The 19938-nt window shown below is 37.9% G+C and overlaps 1 protein-coding gene across 12 annotated transcripts in view; it reads left to right on the top strand.

Moving 5' to 3' along the window:
* ZNF438 (zinc finger protein 438) overlaps positions 1-19685 on the top strand; it is a 48207-nt gene extending 28522 nt beyond the window's left edge. For 6 of the 12 annotated variants that reach the window (XM_072033755.1, XM_072033754.1, XM_027450546.3 and 3 more), the window contains 4 exons: positions 920-976; positions 9644-9748; positions 14263-16129; positions 17859-19685. In XM_072033755.1, coding sequence (XP_071889856.1) covers positions 922-976; positions 9644-9748; positions 14263-16129; positions 17859-18465 — 2634 coding nt within the window. In that variant the 5' untranslated portion in view covers positions 920-921 and the 3' untranslated portion in view covers positions 18466-19685. Of the gene's footprint in view, positions 1-919; positions 977-1914; positions 2639-6205; positions 6617-9643; positions 9749-14262; positions 16130-17858 lie in introns of those variants that run through there. The other 6 variants (XM_027450554.3, XM_027450556.3, XM_072033753.1 and 3 more) reach the window with 5 other exon arrangements.
* The last annotated feature ends 253 nt before the right edge of the window (positions 19686-19938 follow it).

Genomic DNA, 19938 nt, shown 5'->3' with positions numbered 1-19938 from the left:
ATACCCAGAAATTACCACCATTTGAATAAAGTTGGATCGCTCTAAGATACTTGATCTGCAAGGTAAACATGTAGCATTATTGCTTGAAATATCATATGTGGTAACATTACATTTGCATTGTGTATTACAGGATGCTAACAGTAACTAACAAATTGTCAATCTTCTTGAAAAAAAGAGAGCAGTAAGAAAAAAACTGTATACTAAATTAATCAAACTACTTTTCAGTGTTGTTATGCAATGGATTTGTGTTTTCTTCACTGTTTTCTCTGATTATGCTGTGTATGGCTTGGATGTCGTACAACGCCTGGTATAATGTTGAACTTTTCATTGGGTAAATGAATGAAATGAAAGTAAGCTAAATTATCACCTGCAAATATTGGCCTTTCACACCAAGTTCAAAACATACTTGCTAGGGCATTCAAGGAGGTTTTTTTTGTTGTTGTTGTTTTTTATTGATCCAGAAATGTACTTTCTGTGTCAGAATTAATTGAGTTGTTGACGCCTTCCTCAAGCACTAAATTGAGTTAAGAAAAAGTATGAAAATGCAAAAGAATGACTGCGTTACTTACATAAAAAGTTTTCCTTACAGTGGTAAGTTTTCTTCTTTCTGCAGTGCTTTTAAAACTAGTTTGAGACCTCAAAGTAAGAATGCAAGATTTTCTTTATTTATCACTATAGTAAAGTTCTCTAAATAACATTTAAATAAACCCCAAAACTTATATATATGAAAATAAATAACCTCCTTGCATGTGATTTGTTCTCTCTTTATTCAAACTGAAGCGTGACCCCCCCCCAAAAAAAAGGTTTTCTCCAAAATGTATTATTTTTTGCGAGTTTGTTCATACTTTAATATTAGTAATTTTCTTTAGTTTCTAAAAATGTATCAGAACTTCTAAGTATCTCTATTTCTTCTTTCCAGGAATGCTGTCATATCTATTAGAGGGCATAATGCAGAATCCGTTAACTTTTTCTGCAGGTATTGTATACTTCCTATTCCTTTTGAGAAATTAGACATTTGTCATTCAAAATTTGGAAGAATAATATCATCGTTAATAAATGCCTAAATAATAGGCATAAGTGATGCCTACTGTTCTACCCTAATTTGGGTTTAAGAAACCAAAGCTCTTAGGACTAAGCTGTTATAAGTAATACTTAACCACTATACTCACCAAAAGATTTCAGTAACTAAGATTGTTGTGTTCTTTAAAACATTTCTAATTGTTGTTACTACCTCTAGTTGAAACTTTAACTATATAACTCTGGTTCTCGTTTGAGCAGAATTAATTATTCAGGTTTTATTATGATTTTTTATCCTTATATGTTTGAAAGTCATTGTTACATTTCACCCTCATACGGTGGGGGCTCAGATCTACGTGCAAGTTACGCTTTGAAATTAACACACACAAGAAATGATTAACTTATTTTTAGATTCTAAATGTATTTTCTCCAGCATTCCTATCCTTAATATTATTTCTTGTTTTCAACTACGTTTCTTCTGTTTTGTCTCTTCAGAAGTCACCTTCTGTCAATGCACATTTCAGTAGAGTTAGTGTCTGGAATTTTTCCCGTGTTACTAATGAGGATATTTGCACTGCAATATACTGTATATACCCAAGCCTCTAAATAAATGCTTGGCCATAACTATAATTTCCTTTCCCAGTTGTTCTTTGTTGCGGTGCTGATGTTTAAGTATGATTTTTAACTTGATGTCATTTTTATGATGATTCTTAAATGTAAGTGAATGTTTGGTGTTTACGACGTCAGCTCTAATTGACCCTTCAGAACCATTTTAGGCTGTCAGTTAGGTTTCCATTGTTAGTACTTACGTTAATGAAGACAAACACTCTATATTACTTATCTGGAAGCTTGAGCTTTTGCTACCATGAATACTAATACTTTACCTGTTTCGCAAAGGCTGAGCATTTTTATGATAATGCAATAATTCTGAGGAAGCTACTGCAGGAGGATGCCATGTGAATTGATCTCTGATGTAGTCCTGTGCCTAATGGGACCATTCTTTCAAGGGAAGCAGTACGTACTGTCATGTAAAGCCATCCAGCCTGCGGTGCAGGGTCTACAACCATGTGTTTGTGACTGAAATCCTTGGTTCTAATACTTAAAAGCTTTATTCTTCCTATAAATAAAAGGAATTCGACCCATGTAGTCAATCTGAAAGCTATCTATATGTTGAAGTAATTTCTAAAAACAGGAGAATTATGGGCTGTGAAGCCGTTGGCATACTTGAAACTGATGAATCATATGCTCCAAGGTTTTTAAAGAAAGAAATGTATCCATTTTTAAAGAAAAACCCACTCAAGTTAGTATCCTGTTACACACTTTCACCCAGAGTGAATGATAAGAGCCATGTTCTAAACTTTGGAAGTGGAGGGTTGTGTTGGAAATTGTAACCAGATCCTAACCAAGAGCTATATCACTGTGAAATTATGATGTTTACAAATATATTAGTATATTTTTTGTATTCTGTGACTATCACTCTTTTTGTCCTTGTATGAAGCATAACCCTTGCTTCTTTAAATGTTATGACACTGAAAATATTGAGGCTATTAACAATTTATAATGATTTATGTGCAACAATAACATCGGTACATTTCTTACAAATAAAAGGTTTGAAAATGAATGGCGTTGGAAGTAGAACCTATCCATCAGTTAGTTACATTCAGGATAGCGTTTTTGTCAGCCTTTCTGTACCGTGAGTGCTTGTTATTTTTCAGTTGAGTGTGGAAGTAATGGTTAGTGCAAGTTCTTTGAGTGACAACAGAAACCCTTCGCTGCTGCCATTTGTCATGTAATAGCAGGAGTTCTGTCATTTGATACGCACCCCTTCAGGACATGGATTTTTCTCCACTTAAAATAATTGTATAAGGTGCTGATCATGTACACAATGATCAAGTGAAACAGTACAAAGAGATGCACTTTTCTGAGTAATGATAAATATTTAACTTCTGAGATCTCATAATTGCTAGGAAAAAATTTCAATCATCATGGAAATGTATCCTGTCATTCACACCCATGTTGATGTTTGCTTTTGAGCAAGTGCTGGGTTTTTTTTATCTTGCTCTGTAATGACACAAAATACTACTGAGCCTTAGAGGACTAAAATACCTTTGGATGAATGGCTCTGTCAGATTTATAAAATGCTTCCAAATGATTCTAATGTGAAATAATTGTGTATATTGTACAATTATGCAAAATGAAGGATGTCCTGGTTTATCTAGGAACTGATTTAATACTTCTTTTTTTAGCATACATCGAAAGAGTGTGCTAACAGGCTGATGGAGTTTTGCTCCTTATATATGTTTATTTTAATTAAAAAAATCGTCATATTAAGAAGTCATTGTATAGGTTAATACACCATATATCAGTGTTAGTATGGTCTTTTGGTGCTAGAAGATCTCAAACTTCAATTAACCATGTAAATGTGTTTTCTTAGCATCAACTCTCACTTTGCTGGAACCCCTGCTGCCTTTTTATCATTAACATAAATGCAGGTGCAAATAGCATTTATGCACTTTGATAGAAAGCAGTTGGAGACATTTCACTGTGGGACACGACACTTTCAGATTGTGTACATCTGTTCAAATAATGTATCCAAGCCAGTGACATGAATGCAAGGATAAAAACATCTGCCCCTGAGACCATTTGCCATACAGCAGATGCTTACATCTTTATTTATGCAGATGGTTTGTGTGATGAGCTGAGTAATGATGAAAGCAAGGAAGTTTGACAAAGATTTCAGGGTATTGCTTGGGATGAGAAATATGTTGGTAACAGTGGTTTATTTTCAGATGTCTGTGGAAAAAAAAGAGCATCTGTTATATTTACTGGTGTATTTGGTAACATGGACATATTTAGGGTATTAACTAGATTAAAACAATCACTAAACTATTTTAAAAAACAATTTTGCAGAAGAATTATGCCACAGCTACAGAAGATAGTTTAATTTTAACAGGAAGCCTTAAAGCTTTGTGTTAAGATTTTCACACGTTCTCAAGGTTATACAAAACATTGGGTGAAAGGTTGGCACAGTAGAATATTTTGCCATGCTAATAGCACTTTGGAAGGCTGTATAAAGGCTGTGTGTTACGATTTCGTGACATTTGGGAATTTCGGTAGGAGCCATATTTAGTGTCACAAAATAATTAGATCTGTAGGCTAGCCTACAGGTGTGAAAATCACCCTAGGCTACTTGACATGAGTTGCACACCTAAATAAATAAATAAATGAGACCCCACTGGCTCAGATAAACTTCAGTGCTTACCACAGACTTGCCCAGCTCTAGGGATGGATGGAGGCAGCTTTGTGTTACGTCCGACTCCCTCTGCTGGACTCGTGCAACCAGGGTCTCCTTTTGTTCACAAGAGCCGTCTCGTTGCTTTCAGCACAGTGAGCGCTCCAGCTAAGCATGAACTCAGTTTGGAATTTAATTTGAAATTTCTGCACACAGCAAACGAAGGATGTCATCTTTGGCCCACGTGCCTAGTGACTACGCTCCTGTTTTAATTCCATTGCGTGGTGGCACCCATCAGAAGTGCTTGCTGATGCAGTATCACTTAGCAATGTATTCAGTCAATTCCTTTACAGCACGGCCAGCGTGGGCTGTTGAGAAGCAGTGCTGCCTTACGGAACACAGGAGCTAGGATGGGCAAGCATAGTAATGCCAATAAGCATTGCAATTTGAATTACGCACATAGGGATTAAAAAAAAAAAAGCATTCAGGTGCTGTAATTTAAATATTTTCTGCTACATCCTACTGCCAGAAAGGCCTAGCCACATTCAGGTTCTCCAGCAAGTGATAATGTTGTGTCATGGAAAGTAATGTCTTAGTAAGGAGGACCATTGTCTTCCTGAAGATGTTTGTTTCATTTGTTTCATTTACAGGGCTTGTTTGTCTTTGGAAAAAACACCAACAGTCCATATCTGTTTAAAGGATGCTGGAGATCCTCTAAAGATTAAAACAAAAATAAAGATTAGTGGAATTGATTACAGGTGGCAATGTTTTGCATATTTCAGCCAAAGCCATGGAGTCATTTTCTGGAGAAATTTTGATTGTGAAAAAAGAAGAGAGGAGACACCTAGACCAAATAAAACCCTTAGATAGAGATTCCCCATTCAGAAAGTTAAACGACTTGGGTCATTTTCAAAAGAAATGAACTGTTTACAAAATCCCTCAGAATCTACTCTCCAACAATCATCTAAGTTTAACAACGTGTGCTGTATTCTGGTCATTTATTGGGGGAATAATATCTGTTCATACTCTAAGATTGAAAATAGACCGGGCCCTGTCTGATCATCTTCAGTGAGGGATCACTTTTCAAGGTTTGTAATACAAAAATCACCATACAGAGTCTTTTAATGTCTCAAGTAATATAAATTTGCTCTACAGGCAATCCATAAGACAAAGTGATGAATTAATCATTTGTATTGTCTTACACAGGGCTGTGTTCAGAAATAAAGGCTCTTGATTTTCACATAAAAATCGATATTCTAAAAAACAAGTAACAGTTTCACTCTTGTGCTCTCCATTTGAACATCAGTATTTGGGAAGAAAAAAGAAAAGTTTGTGGAATAAGAATCTTAATTCCCTTTCTGAAGTGAGAAGTAGGTGTTTTCTGTCCCATGGAAGGAAAGGAGAAGGGTTGAGCTCCCAGGAAGAAGATTGATTCTGGTCTCAGCTTATTTGAAAGGGGAGCAAGAGTCTAGTCAGAAGATGTTTCATGACTTATTCATAAAATGGTTTTACTTGACCTTTTTGTGCTGCATAGTTTCTGAAGAATTCTGTCTTCATTTTTTTTTTTTTTAATCAGACCTGGTCATTAATGTTTCCTGCACTTAACGAAAAAATAAAGTCTATTAATTACCACTTACATTAGGCATATCGGGATTTTGTCCAGGTTGATGACATCTTGATAGTCATTTTAAAAAGTGTTTTACATCTGACATCAACTTCACAATGAGAGTTACTGTTTAGATCTGTATCTTTCTTGATGCTCACTTAAAGAAATTTCAACTGGCAGTTCTCCCGGAAAGTAATACTTAAAAATCCAGTTAGTCTTCTGAAACTAATGTTTGTGCCCACCTCTTAGAGTACCTAATTAATATTGACAATGCGATTGAAAGTTTATGAATTACGAGCTTATGACCAGTGATTGCATCCCCTCCCTTTATCTGTTTTCTGAACAATTAGTTCCCCCAGGTGGTTGCATCGCTGAAGCCTGGCTTCGCAGATCTACAGGGATGCTGTCCTCCAATGAATGTCAGGACTGGGCAAAAAGAACAAAGATAAAACACTGGAACTACATTGCTACCAAAATCATTTCTTTTCTGCTTAACTGAGCCATGGCAGAGCAGCATGGTTGCTGGATAACACACTCTAGATTTGACGTGGTTGATTGCTGAAACTAGTTTAGAGGCATATAGAAGCAGAAACACGTTCTCTCTGATGATGTGTGTATGTAACAGCGTCTCTCAGAAAAGGTGTTCTCTTCCTGAACAGAGAAGACCCAATGTTTTCATCTTTGATGTTGGTTTTTGTTTGTTTGTGGTTGAGGAGGCTGGGTGCCATTGCAGCCTGTAGATTTATCCACACAAACATATTCCCAAATGTTTATTGCGTTAGAGAGAAAAAGGTATGTGTGATTTTGTCAGCTGCAGATAAAGTTACTACAAATAACAGATGCTTTACGTCTAGCTCTTCATGCCAGTTTTGCTTTCTCGATACGAAAATATTGTGATCTATTTAAAATCTATTAATTATGTTAACCGTAGTATGAAATTTGTAACTTATAAATTGAAAGACTGTCTTCAAAAATATATATATATATTTAAAGGAAAGCTTTTGAATTTCCCAAACACAGTATGAGAGGTGTTAAAAGAACATACGGATCTGTTAATAAATGGGTTTAAAATTAATTGCAAATGAGTGTTTAAAAATCTCTTACGCATGTTCTGACATTTAGGAAAGACTTCAAGACTTTATGCCTTTATACAGTAGCACATAAATGGCTTTTTTATAAGAGGTTGTGTTATAAGAGGTTATGTTATATATAACCTCTTATAACATAAGAGTTATGTTTTTGCCCACGTTTTGCATAAGATGTTGGTTTTGAATATTGATTTACCCAGATGTGGGTTATCAGTTTACATTAAAACCCAAAGTTTACCTTAAAGCTGTTGGCCACTAGCTGTTCCCCACAGAAATAATTTTTTTCTGGAAACTTCAAAAGTTACCTGTGTTGGAATAATACAAGGAGGTAAATGTTCAAGACTGCTACAGAACATTTAAACCCTACAGTGAGAAATCCCAATCTATGAGAAATGCAAAACAATTTTATTAGTATTGTAGCTAATGCTGCTAATACAGCATCTAGATGCAATAATTTTTTGTTTTGTTAACTTTTGGTTAACAGATCTGCTCTGCATAGTTATTGTTTCACATTACACTTTTCTTTAAGGACAGGGGCACAGGGGCCAAGATGCTGGTGAGACTATTGGCAGAAAGAAATCGTAAATCATGAATCAACTCCTATGTGTACATTCAAACACAAAGGAAAACAGTTCTGGGAATACAGAATGGATTACTGTTTTTTTTCTCCATTGTTTTTTTTTTTTTTTGTATAAATTATGTCAGGTATTAATTTAGTGAAAAGTAGATCTGTATAAACGCTGGCATTTATTGAGATGTGGTTGCTAGTGCAACAAGGATCTCTGTCAGGAGAAAAAAAAAAAAAAAGAATTAGGAAACCAGAGAACTTCCCTAAATATGAACCCATGTTCTTGGATCACTGCGTGAACTCTCTCCAACATGACTACCACTGTTTATGCCAAAAATCAATTTAGCTTATTCCCACATTTGAAAAATGTTGAATGTCCACGTTAATGAAGTTAATGGCAGAAAATGTTTTTATTTTGCAACTTTATTGCCGAAACACTCTCTTCTGCTCAGGAGAGTCTTTTGCAGACTACGTAAGGAATCCAGGCAGTGTCCCACTACTCTTTGAATTTCTTGAAATACACTGAAACACATTTGGAAAATAATAAACTCTGCAGAGTTTAAGGCAAAGAAGGCCTTTCTAAATGGCAAAATGCTTAGTGCACAACTAGCAAACTATATGGAAGCTAAAACCAAAAATAATTATATATAGCCCTAAGAGGTCTCATTTCCCCTTCCGGAATTATAACAAGCTCTTTTCATCCTGCTCCTCCTCTGGTATGCCAGGACACGTTTTCTGGATGTGTTTGTACATTCTGTGTCTTAGTTCTTGTGTGAATGATGTACCGTGGTTTTCCAGCCTTGTGTTAGAACACTTAGGTTGTTTATTTTTCTAATTTATTTTAAATTGCATAAAAGGCCTCCTATGTAGACGTAATTATATGACTCATTAAAAATCAAGCACTAAAAGATGAGAAATAGAAGATACAAGATTATCCCCGTGGTTTAAATGCTTCTCCTCTCCAAATCACATGTAACAGTAATGTTCCTTACCCATTTATGCCTGCTTAAAATTCCCTACCACAGTCTGAATCCTTGCCCTAGACGCCTTCCAAATCTTATTTCTAGGTGTCTTCTCCTTTTCCTGCTGCCCCTCTCTAGATTCTAGTTTCTTTCACACTGTGTGAGCCCAGTAATTAAGAGCTAATGAGAGAGAGACCATTTCTTTGTTTACAGCTTTGGGGTTTGGGCCCAAAGCGATAGCTTTAGGAAAAAAAAAAAAACAAAAAACATCAGCCTGAAGCAGGACCGTGTTCAATAAAAAGGAGTGATTGGAGAAGTTAGTGCTTGGAGTATCTATTGAACCTATGCCAACAGCTTGCAACTTGGGCTGAATTTGAGCAACTTTTTGGAAAGATGAGACATTGTTGTGTCAAATGTAAGGTCTTTCTCTAATACAATATTACTAGATTTTTTTGTTTAAATGTTGTCGTACCTGGGGATGGCTGACATTTTCTGTTAAAATGAATTTTAATAAAGTATTTGAGGCAAAAACACATAATGGAACTTTCTACCCAAATGGTCAATATTTGGCAAAGAGAAACAACTGAATGTTGATTCTTACAGAATATTTTGTGTTGGGCTCTCCTGATGTGTGGGCTTTCCTACCAACCTCCCATCTTGCAGGTGTGTAGGGCGATGGTTGGACCAGATGATCAAAGATGATCATTGAAGGTCTTTTCCAACCCTAACGATTCTATGACTCTATGAAGGCCACAATCTGTTTTCTAGAATGACTGCAGTACTTCTAATTTGTGTAAGACTATGGAGAGTGTCAGTGAGCATAGGATTTAGCCCTTTATGTTTAAAAATCTCAGTAAAGTTACAGAAACTTCATTTTTCTGAGCTTGTTGTTTTGGTGCTGTTGACTATTTGCCATGCCACTCAAGCTAAAGCATCCCATCTATTTACCACATCAACCAGCTTTACTCCTCTATTCAACTATTGCCTTGTTATTAGCATGCAATATTTTAGATTTTAAAACATTTTTTTGAGGATAGAAAGATGGCAAAGAGCAAGAAGCAGTAGCTTTCTTAATGCACTAACTGAAAGTTAATGTTTTATATTGTCTTTTTTTTTCTTTCTTTCTTTCTTGCTGGAATCTATTTATAACTGACTGAAGCACTTTTGCAGGTGGTGTTTTTTTGCATGCTAATCCTGCAGAGAAACACTGTGTCCAACAAAGTGTGCTGGGTCAGCCAAAACAAGAAACTTGTGCTGGAAAGACAGTATCCACAGGTATTTAGTGTGTATGGAGATCTGGCGAAATGAGTGATTAACTGGCATTGACAGAAATAAATCTCGGATTGCATTATTGTGTTAGAAAGTGGTTACAAGTTTTTTCTTTCCAAAAGAACAGATATTCTTCCTTTTGAAGTTTGCAAAAGCCTCAGCAATATAAACTCAGATTAAAATGCCACAAATCTTTTTGGTGTGTATTCTGTTTTTCCCGTCATACGCAAATGAGGCACACCTCTGAGCAAATGAGGTGGGCTGGCAAAGGTTTTTAAAAGCAATTAACATCCAGTGCACTGTGGAATTCTGTGTATTGCTGTTAATTCTAAATTCTAGAATTTTTATACTTTTATGTTTGAAGTAGATCAGACTAGGGGGAAAATAGGATTTCTTCTGAAGTTTTCTGCATTGTCTGAGTTCAGCAATGTTGCATGCTGTACGTATAGAGAGAACAAATGGAAAGACATGCAAAAAGAAGCAAACTAGGCTGGACTAAAGTAGACCTGAATGACTTGCAATGGAAAGGGAACCATGAATGAGTAGCAGCCCCGTGGAAAGCTTTCCTTCCTCCAGAGAACCCTTCCCAGCATGGCTCTACCAGAGACTTTGCTGCATCATTGAATTTTATTGGTGTATCATTGGCCAGTCCTATACAATTTTAAGATAATTTAAAAGTGGGGAAAGCTTATGACATCCTGCAAGTATCAGAGTGATTTGATATTCACATGTATGAGTGTGGTAACCATTAATCTTTCAGCAGAGACTTTTAAAGCAAATGGATTGAATTGCATTTGATTTAACCTCATACTTAATTATTTAAGTGTCTACCTACTGCTCCAAGTGCATGCCTGCTTGAAAGACTGAAAACACATCAGTTAAAGTGAGCTTCACATCATTCAGATAGTGAATCTAATGTGTTCATTCATTTCCTTTATTCTTAATGAAATTGTTTTGGAGAAAGTATAAAAATTGCTGCCTTCAGTGATGTGCCTGTAGAAGTAATGTGGTCTAAAAGCAAGGTTCATCCTCAAGAATGCCAATGCAGGGCCTCCCTTAGCTGCCAGATCCCCTTCTTAGGTGCAGGACGTGATGTGTCTGTGTAGGAACGGAGGTTCTTCTTGGGCCACAACTGCCAAGTCCTTGTCAAAAAAAGAGCCCTTTGAACTGATGGATGTAATTTGGAAGGTGATGTGGAACAGAGGTGGGATGACACGGAGAGATGTGTGTTAAGTGTCCAGGTGGTCTGCTCGAACAGTGGCAGCCAGAGCATGTCCCAGTCATTCAAGATCTTCATTGTCAAATATATGAATGACTGTAGTGATTTGTGTCTGAAGGGTATTGTCGAACGTTCTAGCTAAGTATAAACGGGAGAAAAAACAGGTGGTGACACTCGGATGCTCTGGGTGCATTCAGTAGGACCTCCAGGCTGTGAATCAGCTGGGTCCTTTTTCCTGAGCCAAGGTGCTAAATAATCTTCTACCCCATCTTCCAATTAGCTTTCTACATGCAAAGTCTTAACAGCCTGAACGATCATCAGACAGCTAGCCTGCATCTAGCCCATCTCTATATTTAGGCACTGGCTAAGCTGTTTAACTACAGCAGCTGTGTGGGATGAGAGGGAAATACAGAGCTGAGTATCCCTTGCATACCAGAGGCACTGCAGTGAATATTTCTGCACTAAACGGTCTAATGTAAACTTGGCAAAAAAAAAAAAAAAAAAGTAGTCAAGGCTGATACCAAACATGGCCTGCCTGGAAAAAGTATTTATGATAAAATTACACCAGTTGGAAAAGGAGCGTTTGTATAAAAATCCCTTTTGAAATAGTCATATCAATGCTCAGCACTATATTAACTGCAGGAGATGAATGTTGATCCAAATGGACCTTGTTTAAAACAACATGTTGTGGTTGATTCTCCTGCTTTCTTGTGGACTACTGAGGAAATACGTATATCCTTAAATAAAAGGGATTTTACTGCCTGAATTTGCAGTAGGCAAGTCAGTGTATTTGAGGAGCATATACTTATTTTCAAACCCAGTGTAATGCGTTATTACTACAAATATTTCCTAACCACAAACTAAAAGTTCCTGGTGCTGCAGCTGCCGTTTCTGTACCTTCATCGAGGTAGCATGTCCACAGCAATTCTCCATCATTTCCTGAGCACGTGGAGTTTGCTGCTGAAGTCCTGGCTTTGCTGAAAAGTTCGTGCAGATCAATGAATGAAATTTTAAAATAAAAAGGGAGAGGCCCAAGCCAAATGTGAAGAGGAAATTGCTCCATCTTGATCATAGCGGCAAGGTAAATAGCTGCTGGTTTGGACAGTCTTTAATATCAGTAAACAGCAAGCATAACCTGGAAAATACGAGCAGACTCTGTCCCTAAAAGAAAAATACAATTGTGTGATCATCTTCCGCATTGAGGCCTGTAACTAGCTTTGAAATTCAGGGTCTAGTTTGGTTAATATTTATATTCATACATTTACATAACATTAACTAATGCAGTTTGGCTAATACTTAATGTATTTCGTTATGATACTTCTCAGAAGCTCTTAAAGATGTTGCCTTAAAAGCAGCAAGAAGAAGATACAGAAAAACTCTCGGTGCTATCTTAGCAGTCAAAAAGATCAGGATTTCTTTATGTATTTGGTGATTGAAGATGAGCAAAATAGATGTTCTTAGTGAAAAACAGCACATGCTTCTAGCTTTTGGGGAGCAAAAGTAGGATGTTTGCTCTTTTTCTGGGTTATACAAACTTTCTAGTCCTGGTGTTATCCCCATATGTAGGGATCTCTTCATATTTGTGCAGGATTTCATGCGTGCAGTGGGATATCTGGAACTTCGGAACATCTCTACAGGCCTCCAGCAGAATGAAGTGCAGTTGGTGCCCGGTAGTCTCCCTTAACTGGGGGCACCGAGGTGATGTATAATAGACTTGGGTTTTGATGCTGTGGATAGCAATAAAAGGATCAAAGCGCCGCGCTCTGCACAGTTACAGTACGAACATGCTGTAGGTCAGAGACTTTGGAGAAGCATCAGACCCACTGCGGAGGGGCTGGGCCGTTTGTGGGATTGTGCAGCGATCTGGCGTGCCCCGGAGGCGGTGGGTTTACTGCCCATGTGCACGCCATGTGTGCGCACGTGGGTCTGTCCGGGAGTGGTGCTCATGAAATGCGATAGCTCTGTAACCAGCAGCGTGCGCTGCGAGCGGTGGAAGGGCTGGAAAGAACAGCCAGTATTAAGATAAACTCACTGAGTTTCCAGTGCTGGTGCTAATTCACAGTTACCTCTTTAAGTCTGGAAGAATGTATAAATACATGTATATACGAGGCTTTGAAACAGTAAGGAATACATCTCTATGGAATTATCTCATTGCAGTTATTTTGACATATTCTAGTCACATGTGGTTCTTCTCTTATGTATTTTTTAATCCTGAAATTGCCTTCCCAAATTGCATTTATGGCTGGGGTCTATGTGGATGAATTTTCAGAGAGCTTGTTGGGTTATTCTTGTTTTTTTCAGAAAGCCTATCCCAGTTTCTGAGAACTGGAAGCATCAGTAATTGAATTTATTTGAGAGTGGGTAATGAGGCTGTTATATGATATGGTAGCAGTTCAGCTTAACTATGCATGTATATCAAGTCCTTTTTTACGGTGTGTGTGGAAGGTTAGCATTTATCTCTGCTGCTGAGTGTGGATTAAATCTTACACCTTTTTCCTTTTGTTTTTGTTTTCCTTAATTACCCTCATGTTTTTTTCCGCTACAAATATTTGTGACATTTTCCAATGCAAGTAGAAACAGCAAAGAACTGTTTTATAACTTAGATAAATTGCATATTCCAAGAAAAAGAAAAAAAAGTAACTTAATACAACAATAGTTCTAGTGTGCAATAAAAACATGAACAATGTGTGTGATTGGGTTTTTAGCAATGCTAAATCCTAAGTCCTTTTGTACACATATGAATGCATTATAGCAGTAATTTTTTAACAACTTCCTCAGGTAAGCTTTAGTCTGTATCTCATAAAACCCACAAATTCTAAATGTTAAGAAACTTAAGAAGCTTTGCCAGATAGCATGATGCCAGTGAAAAGGTGTGATCAGGCAGGTGCTCAGAAAACTTCTGCATCATGACATGTTTAAATACTGCCCATTTCCAGTCAGCTCTTCCAGATGCATACTGACACCGCGCTAGCTCAGATTTTCCAGGGCAGAAGCAGCTTATAAGCACATACATTCTGAAATGTCACGTAGTTTTTAATCTAGAATGGAAGATACATTTAAAATTAGATTAAGACTTTTTTTTCCATGTGTATATTCACATCACTTCAGGGAGTATTTTTGTTTTGTCCACAGGACTTCTGCGATTCTAAAGTTAATTTATCGGTCATTTAGGTGCTTAATATTTTTAATAAGCTTATGTGTAATACTATCCTTTGTAAGCCGTTTTATTTTTGCTACGGTAATTTTTCAAAACGAAACATGATGTGCTTTATTACATGTCTGTATTATTTTATTATTACAGATAAACACAAATCCACTTCAGATATACTACAAAGTTTTCAGAAGAAAAGTCAGTTTAGGACCATCGCTCCCAAAATGGTACCAAAAATTTTAACATCTGGAGTGGTTTCGTGTCTCCAGTCATCTGTGCCTGAACAAAACCCACCAAAAATCTCAGCTGCTGGTTCTAAACCTCTGATGGTGCCAGCTCAAAACTACGCCGTCATGCAGCTTGCTGGTCACGAGGGGACTTTCTCCCTCCTGGCCTTGCCGTACGTTACCCCTGCCGTACCGCAGCCAATGCAGCCGTCAAACATGGCCCTTTCTGAAAACCTAAAGCTGCCTATCCCGAGGTACCAGTCTGTGAGAAATAAACTGCTGAGTGACAAGAAACCGGCTCACATCTCTGTTTTGGGTACACAGAACAAGATTCCTACCAAAGCACAGGTCTCATCGCAGACTTCCCCCATGCCTACCCCAGCTGAAGACTGTCCTGAAACTCGTCCTAGTTCAGATTCATCAGAGCAAGTGATGCTATCAGACCGTGAGTCATCTGAAATGACAGCTGCCACCTTACGAAGTGAAAATAATTCCGTGGAATCTGGATTTCCTTCGGTGAGCAAAACAAAAACTGCTGTCAGGAATGTTTCTGGACCATCTATAGTTAAAGACTCTTCGAACAAGCCAGCGAGTTCAAGTAATCCCATGAAACTTAGTCTGCACTCTGTGAAGACGGCACTTGAAACCACAAGGGAGTCATTCGTTATGGCTGAGAAACTGAAGGAAAAACCCACAAATTCTGAAAATCCTGTTACTGTCCTTTCACCGGCAGTTTTTGGCAGTCCGATACAGATGGCTCCATCAACACCAAAAGAAAAACTTCCTATTTTGCCTTACTCAAGGATGAAAAATTCAGTGTTCTGTAAATCTAAGCAGAGTACTGCTGTTATGAATGTATCCGGCCCTTCGATAAGATCTGACTGTGAAAAGACACCAGCTTCGGTGAAAGCCTTTCATGTTCCTTCTAAAGGACCTGATAAACGATTAGCTGTACCATTTACACAAGCCCCCAAACAAACCATTCGAGAAAATACGTTCTCTCCATCCAATAAAGTGGATGTTGACAGCCTTAAAAAATTGAATGGTACACCCTCGAAAAGAAGAGGCAGGAAGAGAAGAGCCCCGGATGATTTATTGGCTTTCCAGAGCAAGCGAAGGAAATGCATCGTTAATAAATTTCGAGAAGGAAGAGAGAGGGTGAAAGCTGATCTGCAGCCACCTGAAGACAAAAAAGCGGAGGCGGTGAAAAGATACCGTAGTATTAGACCCAAACCAGTGGTGGTTGTGCAGGCTATCGCACCGCTGACCTCTGCAGCTGTCATAGAGGCAAAGTCTCCCGACTGTTTAGGGCAAGATCTTGTTTTAAGCAGCTCGCTTGCCAGTAAATATTTAAGCTACAAGCATAATGACACTCCGTCGGTTAAATCTATTGATTTAGGCAGAAACGCGTACTCAGCTGTGCCTAAGCCGTGGCATAAATGCCAGGTTTGTAACCATCACTTCCAGTTCAAACACCACCTCCAGGACCACATGAACACGCACACGAACAAGCGGCCGTACAGCTGCCGGATCTGTCGGAAGGCGTACATTCATTCCGGGAGCCTGAGCACGCACATGAAGCTTCACCACAACGAAGGCAAACCCAAAAAGCTTGTGTGCTGCGAATTCTGTGCTAAAGTTTTCGGCCATGCAAAAGTCTATTTTGGTCACCTAAGGGAAGTGCACAGGGTTGTTATCAGTACCGAGCCCTCCAGTAGTGAGCAGCAGCTGCAAGATGCTCTGAGGAGCAGAGACACAAACATAAAAGAGGCAGAAGAAGCAACAGAGAGGTGAGTGCTGACACTGATTAAGTGCTAATAAAAATGGGATTTCAGATTACCAGTGGAAATTCATAAGCATCACCACAATGAAACTGTTGATTTTTCATCTCTTTTTTTTTTTTTGGTTTTTTTTTGTTTTGTTTTGCTTTTGTTTTCTTCCCCAAGTGAGATTCCTAATGGTTTAAATAGTCTCTTGTGGAATCCAATCAAAATTCCAAATCCAAAATATATTTCAGCTGATTTGTAAGATACAAATTATTACTGACACTGGCATGTCCAAAGCAATTTTGCATATATTCTAGTAATACCCAAACCACCAGTAGAGCTATTTTAATCAGTTCTGTTTTGTTTTTGTTAATCTGCTCTATCTTGAACCTCTACCCATTTTGTGATTTTTTTCCCCAGAAGATAAGTAAACCAACTGCAATAAGTGAAAAGCAATTCATATTCCAGTATTAGCTTGTAGTTTGTTTACACTATTAAATATCATTATCCCATTTCCTTCTCTGGAGTGCCGTGAGCTAATCTGTCTTGTGCCTTGGTTACCTCTGCTTCTGCAATCACTTTGCCAAGTAAAAAAAGTTAGCATATACCATATTGAGATGGATAGGGCATTATTTTATTTCTGCATTATGAATTCGAGGTGAATTTTCTTGGCACAGTATAAATGTTAGCTTTTTTGTTTGCCCCACTGTGCATTTACTTTAATTGAAGTACACTTTATTAGAATTACTTTATTAAGCCCAGTGCTTTAACCTGATGCCTCAGTACCAGACCAGACGTGTTTTGCTTTGATAGTTCCACTCTTTGGGACATCAGTTGGAAAATTTTTCACATACTGAACCTAAGAAATACCAGTGCTTTTCTGTCAGCCTTATGAGTTGTCATACAATGAATAATTTAGTATATCTGTTTTCTTGGGTAATCTGTCAAATGTATATTGATATATGTGTATTAACAAATGTGTATTAATAAATAGCAATATGTGGCCCTTTCCCTAGACTTCATGAGAAGGTTTTTGTGTTGTTTGGTTTTGTTTGGTTTTGCTTGCCTTAACTTAAAGAAGGAATGTGGTAGCTTTTACATGTCTGTTTCCTTTACACTGCAGAGCTCTCCTGAATCAGTCAGAGGGACTGTCCAGTTGTAAATGACCTATTTAAACTTTTTTAAACAGTGATGCAAACTTTTAGGTTAAAAAAAAAAGAAAAAAAAGAAGCTCTGAAGTTTCATTGCTTCCATCTCTGAGTGGGAAGTGGGACCCGTGGTTTTGACTTACATTGACTTCAGATCGATCAGTACAAGCAAGTTAGTTTCTGTGAGTAGTCAGCTGCTGGTAATACTCATTTGTACTTTTCTAGCACAGAGCTAGTCGTATTTGGATTGACCTCACTAAGTCTTGAACTTTTAATAAAAGGTGAATAACAATTTTTTAAAGGTTAGTGTCATAAAAGATTATTTTTACAGAGATTATTTTGCCATTTTAGAGGCAATTCCTGAACTCAGCAGTGTCAAATATCATTCGGCTTCAGTTGTTCCCTAATCAACCTTATTAGTATTTTATTTCTTTCTTTATCTGTTCCTAATAAATTGGATACTGTAGCAACAGTGCCTGTTTTTAATCAAAAGACTGTTTCGTGGATGTCACCTCTTCTTGGAACTTGCATGGACAGAAACTATCAGCTCTTTCGTGTATGGCTAATGCTGAAATTGTTTGGTTTTTGTTTTTTGTTTTTAACAGGGGAAACAAGTGCGATTTGGAAGACCTGTTCCATAATCCTGGAGAGGTTAAATTGCAGATCAGATGTGGTCGGTGCCAGTTCATCGCACAGTCTTTTGCTGAAATGAAGTTTCATTTACTGTGCTCTCATGGAGAAGAGATCCAGGGAAGAGTGAAGGAAGGGGTTTTGCAAGGAAGTAAAGGAGCTAGGGGGGAACTCATCAAACATGCAACACACCTCTGGAAACAGCGCAACGAGAGAAGACACACAGCAAAATGCAGTGCCTGTGAGGAGGAGTTTTATGCTTTGCCAAAACTGAAAAGACAGATACACTTTCACCATCAGAATAATGTTGATATGTTATCTAAAAGTGAAGTGACTCAGTCAGGAAGCAGTGAAGCAGCCAAGGAGATGCAAAATGTTGGTTCTGGTTCACCAAGCAAAAAGATTGAAATTTGGTCTAAAGCTGGATATAACTGCATTTTGTGCAAACAGTTATTTGGAAGGAAGGAGGATCTTTGTAATCATTGGCAGAGTCATCATAACTGTGAAGACCCTTCTGTTTTATGGACAATCTTTAGTTTGGTCTCAAAACAAGGAATTATTGAACTTTCCAATAATGGTTAATACTGAAGTGCAGTTCTACTGTGCTGTATTGCTAAACTGACTCGTGAGATGTACTACTTCAGAGGTTTGTTTGGTATTGTGTTTTGTTTGGTTAGCAGTTGCAATCTTTGCTCACCTTTGTTTTGTTGAATAGAAAATGTATTCATCCACTGTCTTTCCAGGTGGGTACATGCAGGCTGGTTATGAAATACTACATTTAATATTCACGTATGAGGAACTTAGCAACAGCAAATACTCATTGCTAATGGTTAAAATTAAGAAGATACTCCAACTACCTTACACTGTATGTTATGCAGAAATAAATCAGTTTATTTGAAGTAATCCCGATCTTGAATAAAATGGCAAACCAGACTAAAAGTGTAATTTCAGTCCCAACTGTGCTTCCAGATTTTATGCTAAATTGGTATTTCTGTACAATTTGGTAGATCATTTGAAGGTGCATATATGCAGCCTGCATTCAGGAGCTTTACTATCTATAATTTAAAAGCTTTTAAATCTTGTTTTCTTGATTTCAGTCTTTTCAGCCACCAGGTCTTTAGGAGTTATATTCTGTCCTTACAACAGCAGGGATCTCTGGACTTTAAAGTGAAAAATCTACATGTATTTTTTTGCCTGTAGCCCTTTGGATTGAAGACAAGAGTTAGTCACTACCTGTGAAGATGGAACCCTCAAAGCCTGACTGCTTTATGGAAAAAAAAAAAAAAAGAAGAAAAAAAGAAAGAAAAGAGGTTGTTCTAAAAATAAGCTGAGTTTGTTACTTCAGGGAAGTTTGACATTCTGCAATAGGTTGCATGATTCACATTGAACTTTAAGCATTTTCCTTGCACCTCCTGTGACAGCAGCGCAAACACCTTTGGCTCTTTCCTTTAACACTCTCGGTATATCTCTTTTGTACCTATGCAGTTGGCTTTGGCTTCAAAGGAAGATTGTTCCCCAGCTTCTGAGTCTATGGTACAGCTAATGAGCTTTTTTCACTTGTGTTGCCACATTTACCGTATTGTAGGATTGGCCTGCAGCACCTTCACCTTCCAATATTAGGAGCCAGTAGCATTTACCTTACTGGGATACACACCTGTAGTGGATGTGCTGTTCCCCCTAATGGACCATCTCAGCACATCCCCAAGGGGGCAGTTTCAGTTGAGGCTGTAAGGAGATGGAGTTCTGGAGCTCATTTTTTTGTGAAAAGTTCATTGAAGCCATTAAATTTCGTTTGAAATTTGTGTTTAAAGTGCTGTTACTTAAATCCGTATGTGCATCTGAATGATTTTGGAAGTGGTAATGGGGACAGTGTGGGAGGTTATCCTGAGCAGACTGGCAGATGGCACAAAACTAGGGGAGAGAGCTGTGCTACCACCCAGAGGGACCTCGACAGGCTGGAGGGATGGTCTGGCAGAAACCTCAGCAAGGAGATGTGTGAAGCCCTGCACCTGAGGAGGAACAACACCAGGCACCAGGACGTGCTGAGGGCCTCCC

This window comes from Anas platyrhynchos, chromosome 2 (genome assembly GCF_047663525.1).
Source record: "Anas platyrhynchos isolate ZD024472 breed Pekin duck chromosome 2, IASCAAS_PekinDuck_T2T, whole genome shotgun sequence".
Lineage (NCBI taxonomy): Eukaryota > Metazoa > Chordata > Aves > Anseriformes > Anatidae > Anas > Anas platyrhynchos.
Note: the sequence above shows the minus strand (reverse complement) of the source record. Positions and strands in the feature narration are given on the sequence as shown.